This window comes from Cetorhinus maximus, chromosome 4, assembly GCF_964194155.1.
Source record: "Cetorhinus maximus chromosome 4, sCetMax3.hap1.1, whole genome shotgun sequence".
Taxonomy (NCBI): Eukaryota; Metazoa; Chordata; class Chondrichthyes; order Lamniformes; family Cetorhinidae; genus Cetorhinus; species Cetorhinus maximus.
The window spans coordinates 156182976-156209541 of NC_135882.1; the positions used below are offsets into that span (position 1 = coordinate 156182976).

General features: G+C 41.9%; 1 protein-coding gene across 7 annotated transcripts in view; it reads left to right on the top strand.

The window, feature by feature from the left end:
• LOC144679973 (focal adhesion kinase 1) overlaps positions 1 to 26566 on the top strand; it is a 531813-nt gene that overhangs the window by 436927 nt on the left and 68320 nt on the right. The window contains exon 1 of one of the 7 annotated variants that reach the window (XM_078541001.1): positions 6287 to 6481. The exons of the other annotated variants lie outside the window; for them this stretch is intronic. Coding sequence (XP_078397127.1) covers positions 6408 to 6481 — 74 coding nt within the window. The 5' untranslated portion in view covers positions 6287 to 6407. Of the gene's footprint in view, positions 1 to 6286; positions 6482 to 26566 lie in introns of those variants that run through there. 7 annotated transcript variants of the gene reach the window in all.

Genomic DNA, 26566 nt, shown 5'->3' on the forward strand with positions numbered 1-26566 from the left:
TGGCATGCATATGTATTACAAGAATGAACCCGCCACAAGCCAGCAAGAGGCTTGAAATGCTGCAAATGCACCACTGCCTTTATCTCTGCATGTCAACTGGCCGTCAGGAAATCAGGATTTCGCAATTTGCCTGATTAAGTCACCCCTCACAACACTTTTCCCACTCTTAAAGGCTCCATAACATTCTCCTCCTTTTACATTTTTTTTTTTTATTCATGTGATGTGGGCATCGCTGGCTGGGCCAGCATTTATTGTCCATCCCTAATTGTCCGTGAGAAGGTGGTGGTGAGCTGTCTTTTTGAACCACTGCATTCCATATGGTGTAGGTACACCCACGGTGCTGTTAGGAAGGGAGTTCCAGGATTTTGACACAGTGACAGTGAAGTAACAGCGATATATTTCCAAGTCAGGATGGTGTGTGGCTTGGAGGGGAACTTCCAGGTGGCATTCACATGTACCTGTTGCCCTTGTCCTTCTAGATAGTAGTGGTCGTGGGTTTGTAAGCTGTCTAAGCAGCCTTTGTGAGTTCCTGCAGTGTACCTTGTCGATAGTACACACTGCTACCACGGTGCATTGGTGGTGGAGAGAGTGAATGTTTGTGGATGGGGTACCAATCAAGGCAGCTGCTTTGCTTTGGATGATGTCAAGCTTCTTAAGTGTTGTTGGAGTTGCATTCATCCAGGCAAGAGGAGGGTATTCCATCACACTCCTGACTTTTACCTTAGAGACAGTGGACAGGCTTTGGGGAATCAGGAGGTGAGTTACTCGCCACAGGATTTCTAGCCTCTGATCTGCTCTTGTAGTCACAGTATTTATATGGCTAGCTAAGTTCAGATTCTGGTCAATGGTAACCCCCAGGATGTTGATAGTGGTGATTCAGTGATGGTATTGCCATTAAATGTCAAGGGGTGATGATTACATTCTCTCTTGTTGGAGATGGTCTTGCCTGGCACTTGTGTGGTGCAAATGTTACTTGCTACTTGTCAGCCCAAGCCTGGCTATTGTCCAAATAGAGCAAGACCTGGGCATGGACTGCTTCAGTATCTGATGAGTTGCGAATGGTGCTGAACATTGTGCAATCATCAGCGAACATCCCCACTTCTGACCTTATGACAGAAGGACAGTCATTGATGAAGCAGCTTAAGATGGTTGGGCCTAGCACACTACCCTGAGTAATTCCTGCAGCGATGTCCTGGAACTGAGATGATTGACCTCCAGCAACCACAACGATCTTCCTTTGTGCTAGATATAACTCCAGCCAGTGAAGAGTTTTCCCCCAGATTCTCATTGATTCCAGTTTTGCTAGGGCTCCTTGATGCCATACTCGGTCAGATTCTAACTTGATGTCAAGGGCAGTCACACTCGCCTCACCTCTGGAATTCAGCTCCGTTGTCCATGTTTGAACCAAGGTTGTAATGAAGTCAGGAGCTGAGTGATCCTGACGGAACCCAAACTGAGCTTCAGCGAGCAGGTTGTTGCTAAGCAAGTGCCACTCGATAGCACTATTGATGACCCCTTCCATCACTTTACTGATGATGGAGTGTAGACTGATGGAGCGGTAATTGGCGGGTTGGATTTGTCCTGCTTTTTGTGTACAGGACATACCTGGGAAATTTTCCACATTGCCGGGTAAATACCAGTTTTGTAGCTGCACTGGAACAGCTAGGCTAGGGGCGCGGCAAGTTTTGGACCACAAGCCTTCAGTACTATTTCTGGAATATTGTCAGGACCCATAGCCTTTGCAGTATCCAGTGTCTTCAGCCGTTTCTTGATATCATGTGGAGTGAATCGAATTGTCTGAAGACTGGCATCTGTGGTGCTGGGACCTCCGGAGGAGGCTGAGGTGGATCATCTACTCGGCACTTCTGGCTGATTATTGCAAATGCTTCAGCCTTATCTTTTGCACTGATGTTCTGGGCTCCCCCATCATTGAGGATGGGGATATTTGTGGAGCTGTCTCCTCTAGTGAGTTGTTTAATTGTCCACCACCGTTTATGATTAGACATGGCAGGACTGCAGAGCTTACTTCTGATCCATTGGCTGTGGGATCGCTTAGCTCTCTCTATCACATGGTGCTTATGTTGTTTGGTATGCAAGTAGTCCTGTGTTGTAGCTTCACCAGGTTGACACCTCATTTTGTGGTGTGTCTGGTGCTGCTCCTGGCATGCCTTTCCATACTCTTCATTTAACAAGGGCTGATCCCCTTGGTGGTAATGATAGTGTGGGGATATGCCGGGCCATGAGGGTACAGATTGTGGTTGAGTAAAATTCTGTTGCTGCTGATGGTCCCAAGCGCCTCATGGATGCCCAGTATTGAGTTGCAAGATTTGTTCGAAATCTATCCCATTTAGTACAGTGATGGTGCTACACAATATGATAGAGGATATCCTCGATGTGAAGATGGGACTTCGTCTCCACAAGGTCACTCTTACTGATACTGTCATGGACAGATGCATCTGCGGTAGGCAGGTTGGTGAGGATGAGGTCAAATATGTTTTTCCCACTTGTTCTTTTCCTCACTACCTGCCGTAGACCCAGTCTCGCAGCTATGTCTTTCAGGACTTGGCCACTATGGTCAGTAGTGGTGCTACCAAGCCACTCTTGGTGATGGACATTGAAGTCCCAGAGTACATTCTGCACCCTTGCCACCTTTAGTACTTCCTCCAAGTGGTGTTCAACATGGAGGAGCACTGATTAATCAGCTGACTGGGGTGGTATGTGGTAATCAGCTGGAGGTTTTCTTGCCCATGTTTGACTTGAGACTTCATGGGCTCCAGAGTCGATGTTGCGGGCTCCTACGGCAACTTTCTCCCGGCTGTATATCACTGTGCCGCCACCTCTGCTGGGTCTGTCCTGCTGTTGGACATATCCGTAATTGGTGATGGTGATGTCTGGGACGTTATCTGTAAGGTATGATTCTGTGAGTATGACCATCAGGCTGTTGCTTGACTAGTCTGTGGGACAGCTCTCCCAATTTTGGCATAAGCCCCCAGATGTTAGCAAGGAGGACTTTGCAGGATCGACAAGGTTGAGTTTGCCATGGTCATTTCCAGTACCTAAGTTGATGCCAGGTGGTCCCTCCAGCTTCATTCCTTATAGGCTTTCTAGTGGTTTGATACAGCAAGAGGGAATGCACTGTTGGACCTGGTTCTGGGGAATGAGTTGGCCCAAGTGGATCAGATATCATTGGCAGAGCATTTAGGGGACAGGGGTCATTGTATCATAAGGTTTAGATTGACCATGGAAAAGGACAAGGAACAATCCAAAGCAGGGATAATTCATTGGGGGAAAGTCAACTTTGATGGGATGAGAATTGTGAGAGTTGGAATCAAATGTTAGCAGAAAAGGCGGTAGCTGAACAACGGGCTACCTTCAAAGGAAAATTATTGCAGGTAATGTCAAGGTATATACCCTTAAAGGGGAAATAAATCCAGAGCGCCCTGGATGACGAGAGAGATAGAGGTAAAGATGAAAAGGAAGAAGTGTGAATATGACAGATGTCAGGTACAAAATACAATTTAGAATCAGGCTAAATGCGATGGAAAATCAGGCTGAATACAAAAGGACCAGAGGGGAATTGAAAAAAACTAATAAGAAAAGCAAGGAGAGAACATGAAAAGAAACTGGCAGATAATATAAAAGGGAATCTGAAGATCTTCTAGAAACATACAAATAATAAAAGGGTGATAAAAGAGAGTAGGACTGATTAGGGATAAAAAAGGGGAATTGCAAGTGGAGGCAGGAGAAATAGCTGAGGTATTAAATGAGTGCTTTGCATCTGTCTTTACAAAGGAGGTAGATGCTACCCAGGCTGAGGTGAGAGAAGAGGTAACTGGCACTCTAGAAGAATTTACAATTGAAAAGGAGGAGGTTTTTAGAAAGGCTATCTTAACTTAAAATTGATAAGGTACCAGGACAGGATGAAATGCATCCAAGGGTACTGAGAGAAATGAGAGTAGAAATTGCAGAAGCACTAGTGATAATCTTCCAGTCTTCCTTAGACACAGAGGTGGTGCCAGATGACTGGAGAATTGCAAATGTTATACTCTTGTTCAAAAAGGGATGGAAGGATAAAGCTGGCAACTACAGACCAGTCAGTTTGACTTCAATGGTCAGGAAACTTGTGGAAACTATAGTTGGGACAAAATCAATAGTCACTTAGACAAGTGCAGGATAATTTTTTTGTTAATTATTCATTCATGGGTTGTGGGCTTCGCTGTTGGGCCAGCATTTATTGCCCATCCCTAGTTGCCCTTGAGAAGGTGGTGGTCAGCTGCCTTCTTGAATCACTGCAGTCCCTGTGGCGTAGGTACACCCACAATGCTGTTAGGGAGAGAGTTCCAGGATTTTGACCCACTTAGGAAATTAAGGAAAGCCAGCATGGATTCATTAAGGGAAAATCATGTTTAACTAACCTGCTGGAGTTTTTTGAGGAGGTAGCAGAGGAGGTTGAGAAGGGAAACGCTGTTAATGTGGTGTTTATGGAGTTTCAAAAGGCATTTGATACAGTGCCACACAACAGATTTGCGTAAAATTCTAGTTCATGGAATAAAAGGGAAAATAGGCACTTGAATAAGAAATTGGCCGAGTGACAGGTAACACAGAGTAGTGATAAATGGTTGTTTTTCAGATTGGAGGAAGGCCTGTAGTGGAGTTCCCCAGGGGTCAGTGTTGTGACCCTTCCTCTTCCTGATATGTATTAATGACCCAGGGTGGTGTGCAGGGCATGATTTCACAATTTACAGATGATATGAAGATTGGAATCGTCAACTGTGATGGGGATGGTCCTGAACTTCAAAAGGACAGACATGTTGGTGGATTGGGCAGACAAGTGGCAGATGAAGTTCAGTGCAGAGAAGTGTGAGGTGATTCATTTTGGCAGGAAGAATATGGAGAGACAATATAAAATAAAGAGAGAAACTCTAAATGTGATGCAGGAACAGATGGATCTCGGTGTATATGTACATAAGTCATTGAAGATGGCAGGGCTTGTTGAGAGTGCGGTTAATAAAACATAGGGGCATTGAGTACAAGCATAAGGAGGTCATGTTGAACTTGTATAAGACACTAGTTAAGCCTCATCTGGAGTACTGCGTCCAGTTCTGGTCACTGTACTTGAGGAAGGATGTGAAGGCATTGGAGAGAGTACAGAGGAGATTCACAAGAATGATTCCTGGGATGAAGAACTGTAGCCATGAGGATAGATTGGAGAGGTTGGGACTATTTTCCTTGGAGAAAAGAAGGCTGAGTGGAGACTTGAAACAGACATTCAAGATTCTGAGAGGTAAGGATAGGCTAAATAGTGAGAAACTGTTCCCACTCAAGACAGTATCAAGAACTAGAGGGCATAGATGCAAAATAATTGGCAAAAGGAGTAAAGGTGATGTGAAGAAATTTTTTTTCACCCAGAGGGTGGGTAGAGTCTGGAATGAACTTCCTGAAAGGGTGGTGGAGGCAGATTCAATCGAGGTATTCAAGAAGGAATAGGATAGCTATCTAAAAAGAAAGAATGTGCAAAGTTATAGGGATAAGGCAGGGGAGTGGAACTAGGTAGAATGCTCTTTCAGAGAGCCAGTACAGACCTGATGGGTCTGAATGGCCTCCTTATACACTGTAAAGATTCTATAATTTTGAGTGGCTAGGCCACTTCATAGGGCATTTAAGAGTCAACCACATTGCTGTGGGCCTAGAGGCATATGTAGGCCAAGCTAGGTAAGGATGGCAGTTTTCCTTCCCTAAAGGACATTAGTGAACCAGATAGGTTTTTATGAAAATGGACAATGATTTCATCATCACCATTAGATTTTTAATTCCCGATTTTTATTGATTGAATTCAAATTCCATTATCTGATGTGATGGGATTTGAAGCTTGGTCCCCAGAACATTACCCTGGGTCTCTGGATTACTGGTCCGGTGACAATATCACTACACCACTGCGTCCCCCTCGTTGGTGCAGTTTTGCATCTGTTTCCCACAGTGAAAGAGAAACTTTAAACATGAATTTGAATTGGAAGTGCTGTCATTTAGGCATTCCTTGGATGCAAGATTGGAGTCAGCACTTGGATTTGCTTGGGGCTGTAAACTTGCATACCTCAAAAAAAAATAATTTTCCATTAAAATGACTCATTCTGCCAGCCGCTAGCACATCCTGTTTCATCATAATGGGTTTGGTGAGTTGTAATGCATGTGGCTATCGCTCAACTGCTTCCCAGGTTTTCTTTGCTCTCAGTTTTAATCATGCAGCAGGACAGAAAATCTTTTGCTTTTTCGGAACCATGTTTCCAGTGAGACATTTAGTTGCCTAATGATGACATAAATGTTCCCAAAGCAACTTTACTTCAATCAGTCTTGGTTTATTTCCTCTGCACTCTTTTTCAAAAAAGAAAAATTGTGGGCCATTTTTTAAAATGCTGATAATGCAGTGGAAGCGTAAAGTCAAGCAACTTTTTGATAAACATGAAGCACAGTTCACCAACTCTAAGTAAGTACCTTCTATTGACTTAGTTAGATCAGACTGTGTAATTTTCTTAAGTCACCCGTGACCTAAAGTGCATGTCGAAGGAGCGTTCTTAATTCACAAAAAAAAAGCTTCTTTATTTTGAGAAACTGCTGAGCAGAAATGCATCAACTGCCAATGAGTGTGTTTAAAAGCAGTTGTAAAATTTAATGTGACCGTTGAGACATGTGGGTGGAGATTGATGTATTATTTTTGAGTTGCAGTAAAGTTTTGAGTTGCTTATACAAGTTGTTAGTTTCCTTCTGTTGAGGAAATGCAACATTTTTATTTAGGTTCTTGACAAGTGTTGCGATTATCAAGTTTGTCACTTCAATAACCACATTGTCATCAGTTATTTGTCACTTCCACTTCACTGACTGTCTTCAACAGATGAGGAGTAAAGGTAGAATTTTCAGGGGAGAGAAAAAAAATCACAAAGCAGAGCTTCTATTGTTTTATTTCATTTTTTAACCAAGTGAAGCTTTACATATCCAAAGCTGTGCTAATTTTATAATACAAAATATTGTGTTTGTGCAAAACTGGAAACAAATTGATCTGCTTGAACAGTTAAGTGCGTGGATGTTGCACTCGTCAGAAGCTCCCTTAATTTTGTCATATCCCAATAACGCAAAAATTACTCCGCTATTCTCTCTCCTTTTATTCTTCTCTTACACTCTCCATAGCACCCCTCAGAACCCCAGGAACTTGTCTATTGCTTTCTCCTATCCACCTTGTATCTCACTCAAATTTTAACGGTGATAATTGAAATTGCACATTGGTTACTATGTTAGAGGTAGTGCACTATTGTGAAGTGAGGCTGAACTTGTGATGTTTCACGGGACTTATTTCTTGCTATATTGACTCCATTCTCTCTGCTCTTGTCCAGTCCCTTCCCACCTACATCCATGATTCCTCTGACGCCCTACGTCTCATCAACAATTTCCAGTTCCCTGGCCCCAGCCGCCTCCTCTTCACCATGGACATCCAATCCCTCTACACCGCCATCCCCCACCGGGATGGTCTGATGGCTCTCTGCTTCTTCCTCGAACAGAGGCCCAAACAATCCCCATCCATCACAACTCTCCTCCGTCTGGCTGAACTTGTTCTCACACTGAACAATTTCTCCTTAAACTCCTCTCACTTCCTCCAAATATAAGGTGTGGCTATGGGTACCCGCATGGGCCCCAGTTATGCCAGTCTCTTTATGGGGTATGTGGAACATTCCTTGTTCCAGTCCTACTCTGGCCCCCTCCCACAACTCTTTCTCCGTTACATCGATGATTGCTTCGGTGCTGCTTCATGCTCTCATCTGGACCTGGAAAAATTTATTAATTTTGCTTCCAATTTCCACCCCTCCATCATTTTCACATGGTCCATCTCTGACACTTCCCTTCCCTTCCTTGACCTCTCTGTCTCAATTTCTGGTGATAGACTGTCCACCAATATCCATTACAAGCCAACCGACTCCCATAGCTGCCTCGACTACAGCTCCTCACACCCAACTTCCTGTAAGGACTCCATCCCATTCTCTCAGTTCCTTCGCCTCCGTCGCATCTGTTCTGATGATGCCACTTTCAAAAACAGTTCCTCTGACATGTCTTCCTTCTTCCTTAACCGAGGTTTTCCACCCACGGTGGTTGACAGGGCCCTCAACCGTGTCCGGTCCATCTCCCGCACATCCGCCCTCACACCTTCTTCTCCCTCCCAGAAACATGATAGGGTCCCCCCTTGTCCTCACATCACCCCACCAGCCTCCGCATTCAAAGGATCATCCTCCTCCATTTCTGCCAACTCCAGCATGATGCCACCACCAAACACATCTACCCTTCACCCCCCCGGCAGTATTCCGCAGGGATCGTTCCCTCAGGGACACCCTGGTCCACTCCTCCATCACCCCCTATACCTCAAACCCCTCCCATGGCACCTTCCCATGTAACCGCAGAAGGTGTAACACCTGCCCCTTTACTTCTCCTCTCCTCACCGTCCAAGGGCCCAAACACTCCTTTCAAGTGAAGCAACATTTCACTTGCACTTCCCTTAATTTAGTCTACTGCATTCGTTGCTCCCAATGAGGTTTCCTCTACATTGGAGAGACCAAACGCAGACTGGGTGACCGCTTTACAGAACACCTTCGGTCAGTCCGCAAGCATGACCCAAACCTCCCTGTCGCTTGCCATTTAAACACTCCACCCTGCTCTCATGCCCACATGTCAGTCCTTGGCCTGCTGCATTACTCCAGTGAAGCTCAACGCAAACTGGAGGAACAGCACCTCATCTTCCGACTAGGCACTTTACAGCCTTCCGGACTGAATATTGAGTTCAACAGTTTTAGATCATGAACTCTCTCCTTCATCCCCACCCCCTTTCCGATCCCCCTTTTTTTTCCAATAATTTATCTAGATTTTTCTTTTCCCACCTATTTCCATTATTTTTAAATGTATTTCCATCCATTGTTTTATTTCTACCTTTTAGTCTATTTCGATTCCTTCACCCCACCCCTACTAGGGTTATCTGTACCTTGCTTGTCCTGCTTTCTACCCTTAATTAGCACATTCCTTAGATAATATCACCACCTTCAACACCTCTTTGACCTTTTGTCTGTGACATCTTTTGGCTATCTCCACCTATCACTGGCCCTCTATCCAGCTCTACTTGTCCCACCCCCCCCTTTAAACCAGCTTATATTTCACCTCTCTTCTATTTTTACTTAGTTTTGTTGAAGAGTCATACGGACTCGAAATGTTAACTGTGTTCCTCTCCGCAGCTGCTGCCAGACCTGCTGAGTTTGTCCAGGTATTTTTATTTTTATTTTTGTGATGTTTCTTCCCTGAGATGCAGTGTCCTGCTATTGAGCAATCATGCCATTTATTATTATACTTAATTGCTAAAGCTTTCACAGTGAGAGCTGATGTCTTCAAATGCAGTAAAATTTGACATTCAGACCCAAAACTCTCCTTAGAAAGGAATTCAGAGGTTTAATACTGCTGCCAGTAATGCACCTAATGTAGTGCTTACCATGTCAGAATTATTGTCCTAAGTTGAGTAAGGCTGCTGTTGATTATTTAGTTATTTTGTGAGGTAAATTGTACAAGATTCCTGCTCTCTGGTAAAGTATTAATTTGAAGTATAAGACTTTATTGAAACATACAAGATCCTTAGGGGTCTTGACACGGTGGATATGGAAAGGATGTTTTCTCTTATGGGAGAATCTGGAACAAGGGGTCACTGTTTAAAAATAAGGGGTCGCTCATTTAAGACAGATGAGAATTTTTGGAAATCTGTTCCTCAAAAGGCGGTGGAAGCAGAGTCTTTGAATATTTTAAGGCAGAGCTAGATAGATTCTTGGTAAGCAAAGGGTGAAAGGTTATCGGGGTTAGGCAGGAATATGGAGTTGAGGTTAAAATTAGATCAGCCATGATCTTGTTGAATGGCGGAGCAGGCTTGAGGGGCCGAGTGGGCTACTACTCCCCCTAATTCATATGTACGTTTGTGCGTATTAAAATTTGCAACAAAAATGCCACTTTGGCACCCTTCCTGATCATTTCTGCAACAACAATGCAAAAGACCAGACATGTCTGACCAAAAGTAAGCAGGACAAGGCTCAAAGGTAACACCTTCCAAACCCATGACCACTACCATCTATTCAGTCCGGAAAAGTGTAAGGTATTGCATTTTGGGAGCGCAAACAAAGCAAGGGAGTACTCAATAAATGGGAAGTTATTGAGAGGAGTTGAGGAAGTGAGAGACCTTGGAGTGCATGTCTGCAGGTCCTTGAAGGTGGCAGGACAGGTGGACAAGGTGGTCAAGAAAGCATATGGAATGCTTTTCTTTCTTGGACGAGGTATTGAATACAAAAGCAGGGATGCAATGATGGAACTGTATAAAACACTGGTTAGGCCACAGCTGGAATTTTGTGTACAGTTCTGGTCACCACATTAGAGGAAGGACATAATTCCTATGGAGAGGGTGCAGAGGAGATTTACAAGAACGTTGCCAGGGCCTGAAAATTGCAGCTATGAGGAGAGATTGGCTAGGGTTGTTTTCCTTAGAACAGAGGACGCTAAGGGGTGAGCTAATTAAGGTGTACAAAATTATGAGGGGCCTAGACAAGGTAGCCAGGAAAGACTTGTTTCCCTTAGCTGTTGAGCCAATTACCAGGGGACATAGATTTAAGTTGGTTGGTAGGAGGATTAAAGGGGACATGAGGAAAAACTTTTTCACCCAGAGGGTGATGGGTGTCTGGAATTCATTGCCTAAGTTGGTGGTTGAGGCTGAAACGCTCGACTCATTTAAAAGGTACCTGGATCTGTATCTGAAGTGCTGTAACCTGCAAGGCTACGGACCAGGTGCTGGAAAGTGGGATTAAAATGAGCAGCTAGTTTCTTTTTTCTCTTTTTGGTCGGCACAGACACGACGGGCTGAATGGCCTCTTTCAGCACCATAAGTGTTCTGTGGTTCTATCTAGATGGACAAGGACAGCAGATAAATGGGAACACCACCGCCTGCAAGATTCCTTCCAAGCCACTCACCATCCTGACTTGGATGTATATTGCCATTCCTTCGCTGTCACTGGGTCAAAATCCTGGAACTCCCTCCCTAACAGCACTGTAGGTGCACCTACAGCACAGGGACTGCAGCAGTTCAAGAAGGCAGCTCACCACTACCTTCTCAAGGGCAATTAGGGATGGGCAATAAATGCTGGTCTAGCCAGAGATGTCCACATCCCGTAAATGAATTAAAAAATCGTTGTTAAAGCAGTTGACTGTTTTAATTGAATTAACCAGTTTTTCAGCTTCACTTTGAAATGGTTATCTAATTTAAATAGATTGTGCTCTGACAAACCAGTAGTTGTATCATTCAGGAATATTTTAATGTTGTGTTGCTATAATGATGATTCTGAACAGTTTGACCATGGTAAATTGCCAATATTAGCAGCACTGGTCACATAATAGTGCAGAAAGCAGACTTGTCGGAAACTAGGTATCAGATATCTGGCAATATAGGCCGGATTTTCGCTTCTGAGAGAGGTAGCTCAAGTTGGGAAATTTCCTAGCTCGACACAACTGCAATGGGAATAAATGCTCTGGATCACACAGTTTTTGCTTTGGGGGGTGGGGGGGGTGGGATGGAGGTGAGCCAGTGCCCCCAGACACAGATTGGAGGCAGCCATGGGCTGCAGAGTGCCAAGGTGGGCTAGTTAAATGGCCCACCTCAATTTTCTGGGACTTTGTCCCAGTTATTTCATTAAATATTAAGCCCTCTAGCCCTCATCCCTCACAAACCCCCACCCACTCCCCAAGCCCCATCCATGCCAACCCATGCCCCCCACAAACCCCCATGGTCCCTTACAGCCAATGAGTCCCCATTCATTTTATGACAACATGGTTACATGGTCATCATCAGACTTTTAATTCCAGAGTTTTTATTAAATTCAAATTGAACCCGGGTCCCCAGAGCATTACCCTGGGTCTCTGGATTACTAGCCCAGCGACAATACCACTATGCCACTGCCTCCCCAAAATCCCCATGCCCCATCCAAGCTAATGTCTCAGTGCTTAATCCCTTTAAAAAGAAACATTTTATTCATAAACCCACATCAAAGACAGCTAATCCTTGAACAGCTTGTTTAAGCTGTCACAAAATTGTGAATTTACAGCCCTCTACTGTGATGCTGATAGGTTTTGAAAAACAGTCAAACTGTGCTGTAATAATATAATTTAGGATTATGTCAACAAACAGATATTAGAATTGCTAGAACAGATTTTTTTTTATTCACAAACACAGGCAGGCAGATTTTTTTGAAATTTTAAAGGGCAGAAGATTTAAATAACTCGACAGCTCTACATACCTTATCCCAGATTACTAGCTCAGTGACATTACACTGCGTCACCATCTCACTGGAAACTGGTGGAATTTAAATTCAATTAATTAAATCTGGAATTGAAAGTGAGTCTCACTAATAATGACTATGAATCCATTGTCGTAAAAAAACCATCTGGTTCATGGATGTTCTTTGGGGAAGGAAATCTGCTATCCTTACCTGGTCTGGCCTATGTGTGACTCCAGACCCACAACAATGCGACTGACTCTTAAATGCCCTCTGAAATAGCTGAGAAAGCCACTCAGTTGTACCAAATTAGTACCAAGTAACTCCTTTCCTAACAGCACTGTGAAAGTACCTATACCACATGGACTGCAGCAGTCCACCACTTTCTCAAGGGCAACTAGGGATGGGCAATAAATGCTGACATAGCAAGTGACACCCACATCTGTAAAAGAATAAATTAAATTAATCCCCCTTTGAGAGCATTTATGCCTCCACCATGAAGTTGTGGAAATTGCACTGTGGATTGAGGCCATTCCTGAAGTAAAAATCTGGTCTGCTTGTCCTGTGCACTGAGTTTAAATGACACAGCCAATTCATAATTTGCGCCTATGAGCTTCACACCCATACCCCATTTCTCCTACCAGCGAAATAGGGATCTACCGGATATGGGGGCAGGACTCCCTCGGTATTGAGGGGCAAAAAAAGAAAGACTGGCATTTATATGGTGCGTTTCATGACCTCAGGATGTACTGAAGCACTTTACAGCTAATTAAATACTTTTGGAATGTAGTTATAATGTAGGAAAGTGTAGTAGCCAGTTTGCACAAAGCAAATTTCCACTAATAGCAATGTGATAATGACCAGATAATCTGATTTAGTGATGCTAATTGAGGGATAACTATTGATTTAAAAACACTGGGATAACTCCCCTGCTCTTTGAAATAGTACCGTAGGATCTTTTATGTCTCCCTGAGAAGTTTCAGTTTAACATCCCATCCAAAAGACAGCATCTCTAACTGTGCAGTGCTGCCTCAGTACTGCACAGAAATGTCATCCTACATTTTTGTTCTCAAGTCTCTGGAATGAGATTTGAAACCACCACAATCTTCTAGTTTGAGGCAAGAGTGCTACTAACTGAAATATGGCTGGCACAGCTGAAACAGCATTTATTACCTTGCACACGCTTACTTTGAATCTACTACATTAATTGTGTAACTTCAAATATATGTACATATTTTCCATCTTATTACATTAGGTTGAACTCCAGTACTAAGTGTTTTGGTGTACTTTAAATTTGTAACAACCCTCATAGAAATGCTTTTAACTGACCAAGGCCTTTTGCATTCTCATTATGTCTTCAACTCAGCTGAGATTTATGTCTATGAATAGAATAGATTGTACATAATCATTTGGAATATATGTTGCTGATGCAAATTGAAAAGGAGCAGAGGTGACAGATCAAGGAGATCTCAATTACTGTTTCTTTAGTAAATATTCACTATTTCTTTTGTGTAGGCTTAGAGCTTATAAGTGGATAAAAATCAGTGTTATAAGTTCAAACATTTTCTATTTTTAACGTACTTGTATACCTTTCATGCAAGTCTGAATTCTTCAATTCTGTTTTAAGTGTTGGAAATTAGCTGTCAGTTAAAAGCTGCAATGTAATTTAACATAACCCTATACAGAAGAATACTTCCCTTCATTCGTTTTATTTTGTCTTCTTTAAAGCCATCTTGCATTTCAACCTTTTTAAATTGGCTTTTAAATCAATTGATTTTAAATGCAGTTTCCTGTGTCAAACTATATCATTAAACATTTAGAAAAGCATTTTGATTTTTTCTTCCCATCACAATTGGAAATCATCTAAGGCACAATATCTAAATCTTGTTTTAATTTTACTGTAGTTTTCAACAGTATAATTGGTAAGAATATTTTGTAATTGTGGTAACTCAAAATTTTCATGTAATGTAAATTGCCTTGACAAATTATTACTCAGAGGATTAAACAAAATTTACTCCCTTCTGTCATCACTCAGCTTGGTCTGAACAACTAGTCACAGTCTGCACTTATCTTACATTACCTCCCCTCCTTTCCTCCTCTAACTTCACCATCCATGTTGACTCCTCCCCACACACCCAAACTTAGTATCGCACAAGGCCCTCCCCCTCAAAAGTCAAAAATCACCAATAGACACATTATCATTTTTTTTTATCTCCTGTACCATGTATGTTTGCCAGAGTGTTGAGTTCATTTAAATGGTGGTCTGCTCTAATATCTTGCTTTTGGCAAGGGTCGCATTCACCAGAAGTTATTTAAATAGAAATAAAGACAAACCTTACTGGTACTAAACCTGCGTTTAGATTTTATTTACTGCTACTGCAGCACCACAATACCTGGCACCTCTTAGCCTAAATCATTACATCAACATTTGGAACGAATGACTGGACTGAGGATGTCTTGAGTATCGACTTCAGGTTTGTCAGAGTTGAGAAAGTGGTTTAAACTTGTACTACCAGCCATGAATATCAACTTGTTCAAACCTGTATGTGGCACACAAACAAGCTACACCATTTTCACATGATCTACTTTTGGAGACTACTCGAGATCAGATAACAAGACAAGGTTCCTAATGCTGAGATTCACTTCCTGACCAACATACCAAGCATCCATACTCTGCTAAAAAGAGATTAGATAAGATGGGCAGGACATGTTGCCAGAATGCCTGATGAGCGCTTTCCAAAAAAAGCTCTCCAAGTCAATTGAAGGGAAATGTTCATATGTTGGCCAGAAAATGTACTTCAAGGGCACCATTAAAGTCTCATTGGAGGTTTCAACATCACCCCTGAGACATAAGAGAACCTGTCACAGGATCTCACAATATGGCGCAGTCTCATCAGCAAAGGCTCCTATGAACAGAACAGAGTCACACTGGCCAACAGGAAATGCGAGTTTCGCAAGTTCAGAGTCACTAGCACATCTTCAGCACCAACAATATGCATGTGCTCAGCATACAACAGATCTTTTCGTGCTCAAATGAGACTGATCAATCATCTTCGAACACATCGCACCTGAAACATAACTGGATGAATTCCAGTTGATGTCATGGTCATCTTTGACTTTGAAGGACGAATACAGACTCACACTCACAAACATGATGCCACACATATTTCAATTTGAGATAGTTCTGTGCTCACCTTCACCCCAATATTATAAATTTGCCTTGAACGGATTTCTTCATGATTTCTGCAATCTGAGAATTGTTCTTGAAATTTTCTTCTCAGTTCAGTAATTTTTCCCAATTATCCTTTTTTGATGCCAACACATTGAGCACTATCAGTGATACCTGGTGATTTCAAGATGAGAAAACGTGCTTGAGAATGTTGTTTCACCCACAACTAAAGCTTATTCTTAAAGGCTTGGATATTGTCACAGTATCCTGCCACTATTTGGTTGTGCTCCTACATTCCTCTATTAAGGGAGTTCAGATGCTCCATAATATGCACCATCAAATATAGGGCTGTTATGACACAGCAGATGGTAAATGCTGAGCTGATGGTAAATCCCAGAGGTAAACAACTGTCACAACTAATTTTCAATTTGTATGTTTCGAGATGCGGGCTTTGAATTCAGTAATAAGACCACCAGTCTTAAGAGGTTTTCATAAAACTAAATTAAACTTTTATTAATAAAAGAAAAGATTATAAGCACATCCACATGTCTACAAGTTACTACTATAATAACTTTTAAATCCCCAAATTAATTTAACTCCCAGTTACACTTTCATTAAGGCAACAGTAAGACACACAGATTTTAAAAGATGTAGGCAAAGTAAACAATACCCTGAACTGTTGGATTCAAAGTGAGTTCTCTTAACTTCAGTCCCTGGAGGAACAGTTTGGTACATACAGGCTGCAGGCTTTTCACACTTGTTGGATCTTAAACTACCTCCCATACAAACAGCTTTCTCTCCTTTATACATATTTTCCTCCCATTGTTTCATTATGTCTTTTGAATTTTACCTCTCTACTAATAAAAAAAAATCTATCATAGTATCAATTCCACCAGTAGTCTTTGGGAAAAATAAATAAACACACTATTTCTTACTACATCTGCTGGCTAGGTATACATTACATCACTTCCTTTGAATTCAAGCCACTATAGTTTGTTTAAAAATGTAAATGTTCCCTTTACACTTCACATTCTAAAACTTCCACATGTTTACCTAATTAACATTTCAAATCTAACTTCTCTTCTTACATCAAAGCACCCAGATCTAATCCAATTAAGTCTCTCTCTCTCACTCATACTCACTCACTCACTCTCTCTTTCTCACACACTCACTCACACACACACACACACACACACCCCCCCCCCCCCCCCCCCCCCACCTGCTATTACCCTATTTTACAATAAATTCCAATAACATTATGGAAATTATTATATCTTCCTGACAGGATGTAAAGCCATTCATTGTCCTGCAATACAGAAGCATCTTGCCTGTTCTGATCTATTAAAGGTTGTTTCTCATCACACAGTTGAAAAAATATTTCAATACAGTTCCCTGAGTTAGTCATCAAAATGCAGTACGATATGGAAGTACAGCGAGTTTCACAATCTTGTAACATCTGGCTAAACAGCCAATGGTTGGTGAGAGTACCTCTGATAAAACATGTGGGCATGAGAGCAGGGTGGTGTGTTGAAATGGCAAGTGACAGGAAGGTCTGGGTCATGCTTGCGGACAGACCAAAGATGTTCTGCAAAGTGGTCACCCAGTCTGCGTTTGGTCTCTCCAATGCAGAGGAGACCGCATTGGGAACAGCGAATGCAGTAGACCAAATTGAGGGAAGTGCAAGTGAAGCACCACTCTGCTCTCATGCCACCCAGACCTTCCTGTCGCTTGCCATTTCAACACACCACCCTGCTCTCATGCCCACATGTCCGTCCTTGGCCTGCTGCAATGTTCTAGTGAAGCTCAATGCAAACCGGAGGAACAGCACCTCATCTTCTGATTAGGCACTTTACAGCCATCCAGACTTAACATTGAATTTAACAACTTCAGATCACGAACTCTCTCCTCCACCCTCACCCCTTTTTGATCCCCTTTTTTCAAATATTTATTCTTAAATTTATATATATATTTTTCCCACCTATTTCTATTATTATTTTTAAAATTTATTTCCATTCATTGTTTTATCCCCACCTTTTAGCCTATTTCGATCTTTTCTCCCACACCGTCCCCTCCCCCCACCCCACCCCTACTAAGGCCATCTGTCACTTGCTCATCCTGCTTTCTACTCTTAATGTCACCATTAGCACCTCCTTTAGCCAGTATCACCACCATCAACACCCCTTCGACCTTTTGTTTATGACATCTTTTGCTATCTCTCCTTTGCCTCCACCTATCATTGGCCTTCTATCCAGCTTCACCTGTCCCACCCCACCTTAAACAGTATATATTTCACCACATTTCTGCTTCTCTTTAGTTCTGAAGAAGAGTCATATGGACTTGAAACGTTAACTCTGTCTTTCTCTCCACAGATGCTGTCAGACCTGCTGAGTTTTTCCAGCACTTTTTGTTTTTGTTTCATATTTCCAGCATCTGTAGTATTTTGCTTTTATCTTAAGTTCATAATTACTGCTAAACCACCCTTACTGGTCCTGAAAAATTAATTTTATATTTGTGTCATGTCAAATTTTTTCCATTGTGAAGAAAACTCGTATCAAAGAAATTTTTAAAAAATTGTTTCTAATATTTCAGCATCTACCTTAATTCCATGTCTATAGGCTAATCATTTAATTTGCGCTCAATAAAATTTTCATTGTCCTGATGCCTGGCCAACATTTATCCCTCAACCAACAGCTGAAGCAAATGATCTGCTCACTTACAAGTTGCTATGTACATATCGACTGCCAATTTTCTTAGATTACAACAGTGACTAGACATCAAAATTACTTCATTTGATTGTAAAACACTTTGGGATGTTCTGTAGCGTGAAAGGTCTTATATAAATGTTCCTCCTTTTAAGTTGGCCTGTAGGCTGGTTAATGAATACACTGGGATAAACAGAGCTCCTCGTTTCCTCCTGTTCTTTTGAGTTTAGAGAAAGATTTCAATATTTTACAGTTAGTTTGATTTATGTAACTTGTGTCCTTGACACTTTAGACAATGCACTGTTATTTTTAAGAAATGAAAACCAGTAACCAATAATTCTTCTGACCGTGATTTTTTCATTCATTCATGGTCTGTGGGCATTGCTGGAATGGCCGCCAGCATTTATTGTCCATTCCCAATTGCCCTTGAGAAGGTGGTGGTTGGATTGCTAACTCATTTCAGAGGGCAGTTAAGAGTCAACCACATTGTTGAGAGTCTAGTCACGTATGGTCAGATCGGGTAAGGGCAGCAAACTTCCTTCCCTAAAGGACATTAGTGAACCAAATGGGTTTTTAAGACAATCTAGTAATTTCCTGCTTGCCATTACTGTTGCTAGCATTTTATTCCAGATTTAATTAATTAACAGCTGTGGTTGAATTTCAACTCATGTTACTGAGTCAGCAGTCCAGGCCCCTCGATTACTAGGCCAGCAACGTGACCACTAGGATACTGTGCTTGTTTTACTAATAACCTGCCTTCTCTTACAAGGGAAGAACTGAGGATTTATAGGCAAGTGCCAATTAACGAAGGAAATTCCCTCATGCACGAGCCTCTGAATCCTGGGTTACCTATTTAGACCACAACCCAATAGGGAGCACATTGACCCTAAAGGAACAGGCTATAGGGAGCACAGTTTAGCTAAATATCAAAACTCTATGGCAGGGACAAATAAATTAGAACAAAGAAAAGTACAGCACAGGAACAGGCCCTTCGGCCTTCCAAGCCTGCGCCGAACATATGGCCTGTCAAACTAAAACATTTTGCACTTCCAGGGTCCATATCCCTCTATTCCCATCCTATTCATGTATTTGTCAAGCTGCCTCTTAAACACCACTATCGTACCTGCTTCCACCACCTCCCCTGGCAACGAATTCCAGACACTCACTACCATCTGCGTAAAAAACTTGCCCCGCACATCTCCTCTAAAGTTTTCTCCTCTCACCTTAAATCTATGTCCCCTAGTAATTGACTCTTCCACCCTGGGAAAAAGCTTCTGACTATCTACTCTGTCCATGCCACTCATAATTTCGTAAACTTCTATCAAGTCGCCCCTCAATCTCCATCGCTCTAGTGAGAACAATCCGAGTTTCTCCAACCTCTCCTCATAGCTAGTAACCTCCAGACCCTGCAGCATCCTGGTAAACCTCCTCTGCACCCTCTCCAATGCCTCCATATCCTTCTGGTAATGTGGCGACCAGAATTGCACGCAATATTCCAAGTGTAGCCGAACCAAAGTTCTATACAGCTGCAGCATGACTTCCCAGCTTTTATACTCAATACTCCTGCCGATGAAGGCAAGCATGCCATATGCCTTCTTGACTACCTTATCCATCTGCGTTGCCACTTTCAGTGACTTGTGGACCTGTACACCCAGATCCCTCTGCCCGTCAATGCACTTAAGGGTTCTGCCATTTACTAAATAATTCCTACCTGTATTAGACCTTCCAAAATGCATTACCTCGCAATTGTCCGGATTAAACTCCATCTGCCATTTCTCCGCCCAAATCTCCAACCGATCTATATCCCGTTGTATCCTTTGACAATCCTCTTCACTATCTGCAACTCGTCCAACCTTAGTGTCGTCTGCAAACTTACTAATTAGCCCAGTTACATTTTCCTCCAAACCATTTACGTATACTACAAACAGCAAAGGTCCCAGCACTGATCCCTGCGGAACACCACTAGTCACAGCTCTCAATTCAGAAAAGCACCCTTCCACTGCTACCCTCTGTCTTCTATGACCAAGCCAATTCTGTATCCATCTTGCCAGCTCACCTCTGATCCCATGCGACTTTACTACCTTCTGTACCAGTCTGCCATGAGGGACCTTGTCAAAGACCTTACTGAAATCCATGTAGATAACATCCACTACCCTTCCATCGTCGATCATCTTTGTCACTTCCTCGAAAAACTCGACCAAGTTAGTGAGACACGACCTCCCCTTCACAAAACCATGCTGCCTCTCACTAATAAGCCCATTTGCTTCCAAATGATATTAAATCCTGTCACGAAGAACCTTCTCCAATAATTTCCCTACCACTGACGTAAGGCTCACCAGCCTGTAATTTCCTGGATTATCCCTGCTACCCTTCTTAAACAATGGAACAACATTGGCTATTCTCCAGTCCTCTGGGAACTGACCCGTAGCCAGTGAGGATACAAAGATTTCTGTCAAGGCCCCAGCAATCTCCTCCCTTGCCTCCCTCAGTACTCTGGGGTAGATCCCATCTGGCCCTGGGGAATTATCCACCATAACATTCTTCAATACGCCTAACATCTCTTTTTTGATCTCAACATGATCCAGGCTATCTACACACTCTTCCCTAGACAAATCGACTGCTAAGTCCTTCTCTTTGGTGAATACTGATGAGAAATACTCATTTAGTATCTCTCCCATTTCTTCTGGCTCCACACACAGATTCCCACCTCTGTCCCTGAGTGGGCCTACCCTTTCCCTGGCTACCCTCTTGCTTTTTACATATGTATAAAAGGCCTTGGGATTTTTCTTAATCCTGGTTGCCAATGACTTTTCATGACCCCTTTTAGCCCTCCCTACTTTCTTTATATTCTCCACGGGCTTCATCTGTTCCCAGCCTTCTAGCCCTTATGAATGTTTCCCTTTTCTTTATGACTAATCTCACAATATCCTTCGTTATCCAAGGTTCCTGAAACTTGCCATACTTATCCTTCATCCCAGCAGGATCATGCCGGTCCTGAATTCTTATCAACTGACGTTTGAAAGCCCCCCACATGTCAGTTGTTGATTTGCCCTCAAACATCTGCCTCCAGTCTAGATTCCTCAGTTCCTGCCTAATATTGTTATAATTAGCCTTCCCCCAATTAAGCACCTTAACCCGAGGACTCCTGTTATCCTTATCCACCAGTACCTTGAAACTTACTGAATTATGGTCACTTTTCCCGAAATACTCCCCTACTGAAACTTCGACCACCTGGCCGAGTTCATTCCCTAATACCAGGTTCAGTATTGCCCCTTCCCTAGTTGGACTATCTACATATTGTCTCAGGAAGCCCTCCTGGATGCACCTTACAAATTCTGCACCATCCAAACCTCTAGCACTAAGTGATTCCCAGTCAATATAGGGAAAGTTAAAATCACCCACCACAACAACCCTATTGCTTTTAAATCTTTCCAAAATCTGCCTACATAACTGTTCCTCAATCTCCCGCCAGCAATTGGGAGACCTATAGTAAACCCCCAACATTGTGACTGCACCCTTCCTATTCCGAAGCTCTACCCATATTGCCTCGCTGCATGAGCCCTTGGAGGTGTCCTCTTGTTGTACAGCTGTGATATTTTCCTTAACCAGCAGTGCAACTCCCCCACCTCTTCTGCATCCTTCTCTATCCTGCCTGAAACATCTAAATCCTGGAACGTTTATCTGCCAATCCTGTCCATCCTTCAACCAAGTCTCTGCAATAGCAATAACATCATAGTCCCAAATACTAATCCAAGCTCTAAGCTCATCTGCCTTGCCTGTTATACTTCTCGCATTGAAACAAATGCATTTCAGACCCCCAGTCCCACTGTGTTCAGTAAATGGAGGAGACTTTTAAATTGCAGTCCCAGCTTGGCTCATTGGAAGGATTGAACTCGGTGAGACAATTGGCTCTCTTCATTTCACGATTATTTATATTCATAAGACATGAAAAATAGTTTGCCTTCAATTTAAGTGAGGCCTCCGGAGCTTGACATGGCCGTGAACATGAGCCACAGTATAAAACTGATGTCTTATGATATGAAGTTTTCTTTAATTATTGGTTGTGTAACCAGAAGCACTAAATAGTAGTTTTTAATTGTACCTGTGACATAGAGCTGCATAACTTTCTCATGAATTACTTAGTTACTCTTATTTATGGAGTGAAAATTGCAGCATGTATATATACTTGTGTGTGAACAGATCTCTGCAAAGAGCTGTGCTGATGACTCAGTAGGTAAGGCAAAGACCAACGTAGTAAATTGGAAAAAAAGCTAATTTTGAAAGATTGGAAATGGAACTAGAGAAGGAAAACTGGTGAAAAAAATGACAGAGAAAGAGAGAGAATAGCAATGAGAAATATCTAAAATGGAGATCAATAGAGTTCCAGAGAAATAAATTCCTCTATTGAAATGAAGTTTTCTTTAATTATTGGTTGTGTAACCAGAAGCACTAAATAGTAGTTTTTAATTGTACCTGTGACAGAGAGCTGCATAACTTTCTCATGAATTACTTAGTTACTCTTATTTATGGAATGAAAATTGCATTCGCTATCAGCCTTGCTGCAGCATGTATATATACTTGTGTGTGAACAGATCTCTGCAAAGAGCTGTGCTGATGACTCAGTAGGTAAGGCAAAGACCAACGTAATAAATTGGAAAAAAAGCTAATTTTGAAAGATTGGAAATGGAACTAGAGAAGGAAAACTGGTGAAAAAATGACAGAGAAAGAGAGAGAATAGCAATGAGAAATATCTAAAATGGAGATCATTAGAGTTCCAGAGAAATAAATTCCTCTATTGAAATACAATGATGAATAAAGGCATGGGTAAAATGAAAACTGAAGAATAAGGCACACTCTGAATAGGTGGACATTAAGAACAGGATGGCAAAAGCAAATACAAGGATGTTCGGAAAGAAGTCAAAAGAATTGAGAGAACAAAGAGGACCTAGGGAATTAAGTTATCAATGAATGTAAAAAGAAATCATAAATTGTTCTACAGGCATTTAATAACTCAAAAAATCAGGATAATGTTAGGGTCACTAAGAGATGCACAAGATAAACGTTCGCTAATAACTGCAAACTGACAGGAATATTGAATAAAAGCAAAAAACTGCGGATGCTGGAAATCCAAAACAAAACAAAAACAAAAATACCTGGAAAAACTCAGCAGGTCTGGCAGCATCTGCGGAGAGGAATACAGTTAACGTTTCAACTCCGAATGACCCTTCAACAGAACACTGGAGGGTCATTCGGACTCGAAACGTTAACTGTATACCTCTCCGCAGATGCTGCCAAGAATATTGAATAGTTACTTTGCCTCAGTATTTACCAGGCAGACTAACACGGTACGCATGACATTAGAAGAAAGCAAAAATGTTATCCAATTATTTAGGATAGAAAGGAAAGAGACAATAGATAAACTAATCAAGCTTAGAGAATATTAAACCCCTGGTCCAGATGGATTGCACCCACACTTAATAGAAGTTAGGGAAGGGTTAGAAGAGGCACTAAATATGTTGGTTAGAAATGGATTAGTTTCAAAGGTTTGGCAGACAACTGGTATGGAAAAAAAGGAGTCAGAACAAATCCAGAGAACTATAAACCAGTTAGCTTAATGTCAGTATTGGAAAGGTAATGGAATCTTTACTCAAACTATACCTGAAAAACACCCAGAAACTAAAAATATACTCAAGTTGTCAGTACGGTTTTTCAAAAGGGAAAGTTATGCTAAGCAAATTTATTGAATTTTTTGTATAAGAACTGACAGAGTAGTTGAGTGTAATGTATAAGATGTCTAAGATCAGTCTATGATTCTTTCTAATATTCTATTTCATATAGCAGGATTTTCAAAAAGACCTTCCGTGCTACATCATAAACTCATGACTAGGGGCGGGGCATGTGGAGTTGAGGGAATGGTAGCAGAATGGATAGCAAGCTGACCACAAAACAGTCAATAAAGAGTTAGGATTCAGGGCTGTCATTCAGACTGAGAAAAGGTGAGCGGTGGTTTGCACAGGGATTGATGATTGTTGTTCATAATTTACATTAAGGATTTTGGTTCAGGAATTAGAAATATAATTTCAAACTTTGAAGACACCAAAATTGAGGGGGTTTAGATAATACAAAGGAAGAATGTGACAAAATTTAAAAGAGAAAGGGCGCCTGGTTGGCAAATTAATGTCAGTGTAGACAAGTGTGAGGTGGTGCATTTTGGTAGAAAATAAATAGCCCGCAAATTGCATGGATAATAGGAGTGCAATGGCGTAGAGGAGAAAAGGGATCTAGGGGCACAGATTTACAAATCACAAAGTAGTAACGCAGATTAATAAGGCTATTAAAAATAAAATCTAGCACTGGGATTCATTTTTAAAGAGATTGAATTGAAAAGTAGTGAAGTCGAACCTTGGGTAGACCATGCTTGGAGTACTATATGTAATTGTGGTTTTCATATTACAAAAAGGCTGTAGCGACACTGGAGAATGTGCAGAAATAAATTTGTTAAGAATGAAACCAGAACTGAGAGAATGCACTTATCAGAAAAGGCTGAACAGGCTGGGAGAAAAAAAGGAAGGCTTTCTTTAGAAAAAAAGGAAGGCTGATGAGGTGGTCTGATAGAGTTCTTTAAGATGCTGAAAAGATTTGATAGGGTAGGCACAAGGAAAATGTTTCAGCTCTTATGACCTCCGTAGAAACTGATAACTTTTAAAAAAGAAATTCGAACTTTCAGCTAATAGCTGAACAGATGACACAAGATTTCATGTTTTAAGACACTTAATGTAACAAACAAACTAAAAGCACTATTCACTAAACACTAATTGAACTGCAGAACTTTGAACTGCAGAACAGAACTTTTAACATAACTGAAAAAGAACTGCTATCTGGTTTATGTAACACTCCTTTAAGTAGACATTCAGTTGTCCCAGAGCCAGTTCAAAATGATTCTTAGCTGCCGAAGGTTTGCTTTCGATCCTTTCCTTTCCTTGCCAGGAAACTTTTAACTCCAGAACTGTCTATCTTGGTGAAAATTTTCCTGTAGACTTCTCCCTCTAGCTAAAGTTACATAAATCTTGCAGCCTCACTTTAACTCTCCATGAATTTCGTCTTTCCATCCGAGCACGAGCTCCCACCCACATTCCTGCACGGTGAACCACAGTGCCTCGCTGCCTATAGCCACTCTCCCTCTCCGGGATTCTGACAGACCAACTGTGTCTCAGAGTTTTCAGGGATATCTTAGAAACGTTTCCCTTCTCAAAGTTCATTTCCACAGCAAGGTGAATCACATGAGCCTTGTGTCCAGGTAGAAAGGTAGAAATGCTGGTTAGCTATCAGTGAGACCCCAACTTTCTTTTATCTTGGAACTAAATAGAAAGTTTAAAGCCCAACATTTTGCAACCTGACCTTCTCAACACTTTTCTGGGATTTGGCGACTCTGCCTATCCACTGTTAGCACACAGCTTTCTGCCTTTGTCTCCAAGTGCAAACATTTTGCATATTCTTCCCAGTAAATATTCTGAGCCCCCTTTAATCTTTAACAATCGCACCACCTAGGCTTGCTGTCAGACAAACTTCAAAAGAGGGTCACATGACCCCCCTTTCATTTTACCTTAACGATACAGTCCCGAAACACAAGCTGATAAACTTCAAAAATATAAAAACACTTGGGTGGAGTCCAAAACTAGATGATGGATTCTCCCATCGCTTTGATGGATGCAAGCTTTTAAAAAGTACAGTTTACAGTCTAGATTGGTGTCATCTCATGTGTGACGTTCGACCAAGTCTTGATTTGCATAACCGATTGCAAATACTGCATATGGAGGGATGGGTGGAGGCATTGGCTTAGCACTGCGCTCGCTTGTCCTCAAGGCATTTGACTCTGTTCTCCTAAAATGTCAAAATCATTTCAGGATAGAGGAGGACAAGGGCAGCAGACAGATGGGAACACCACCACCTAGAAGTTCCCCTCCAAGCCACTCAACATCCTCACTTGGAAATATATTGCCAGTCCTTCATTGCCGTTGGGTCAAAATCCTGGAACTCCCTCCCTAATGCACTGTGGGTGCACCTACACCACATGGACTGCAGCGGTTCAAGAAGGCAGCTCACTACCACCTTCTCGAGCGCAATTAGGGATAGGCAATAAATTCTGGCCTAGCCAACAACACCCACATCCCATGAATTAATTAAAAAAAACATTCATTTGGGTCTGTCCGGGGTTTTTTTCCCATGTATAAGGATCCAGCTTGCAAGCCCACAGGTTGGCTTCCAGATTGTCTTTAAATCTAAATTTGGGAGGTGCTGTGGAGCAGGTTCCTGTGCTCAGCTGGCTGTAGATTACTGTTTGGTAATAAAGAAAAGAAAGCCACTCATAAATT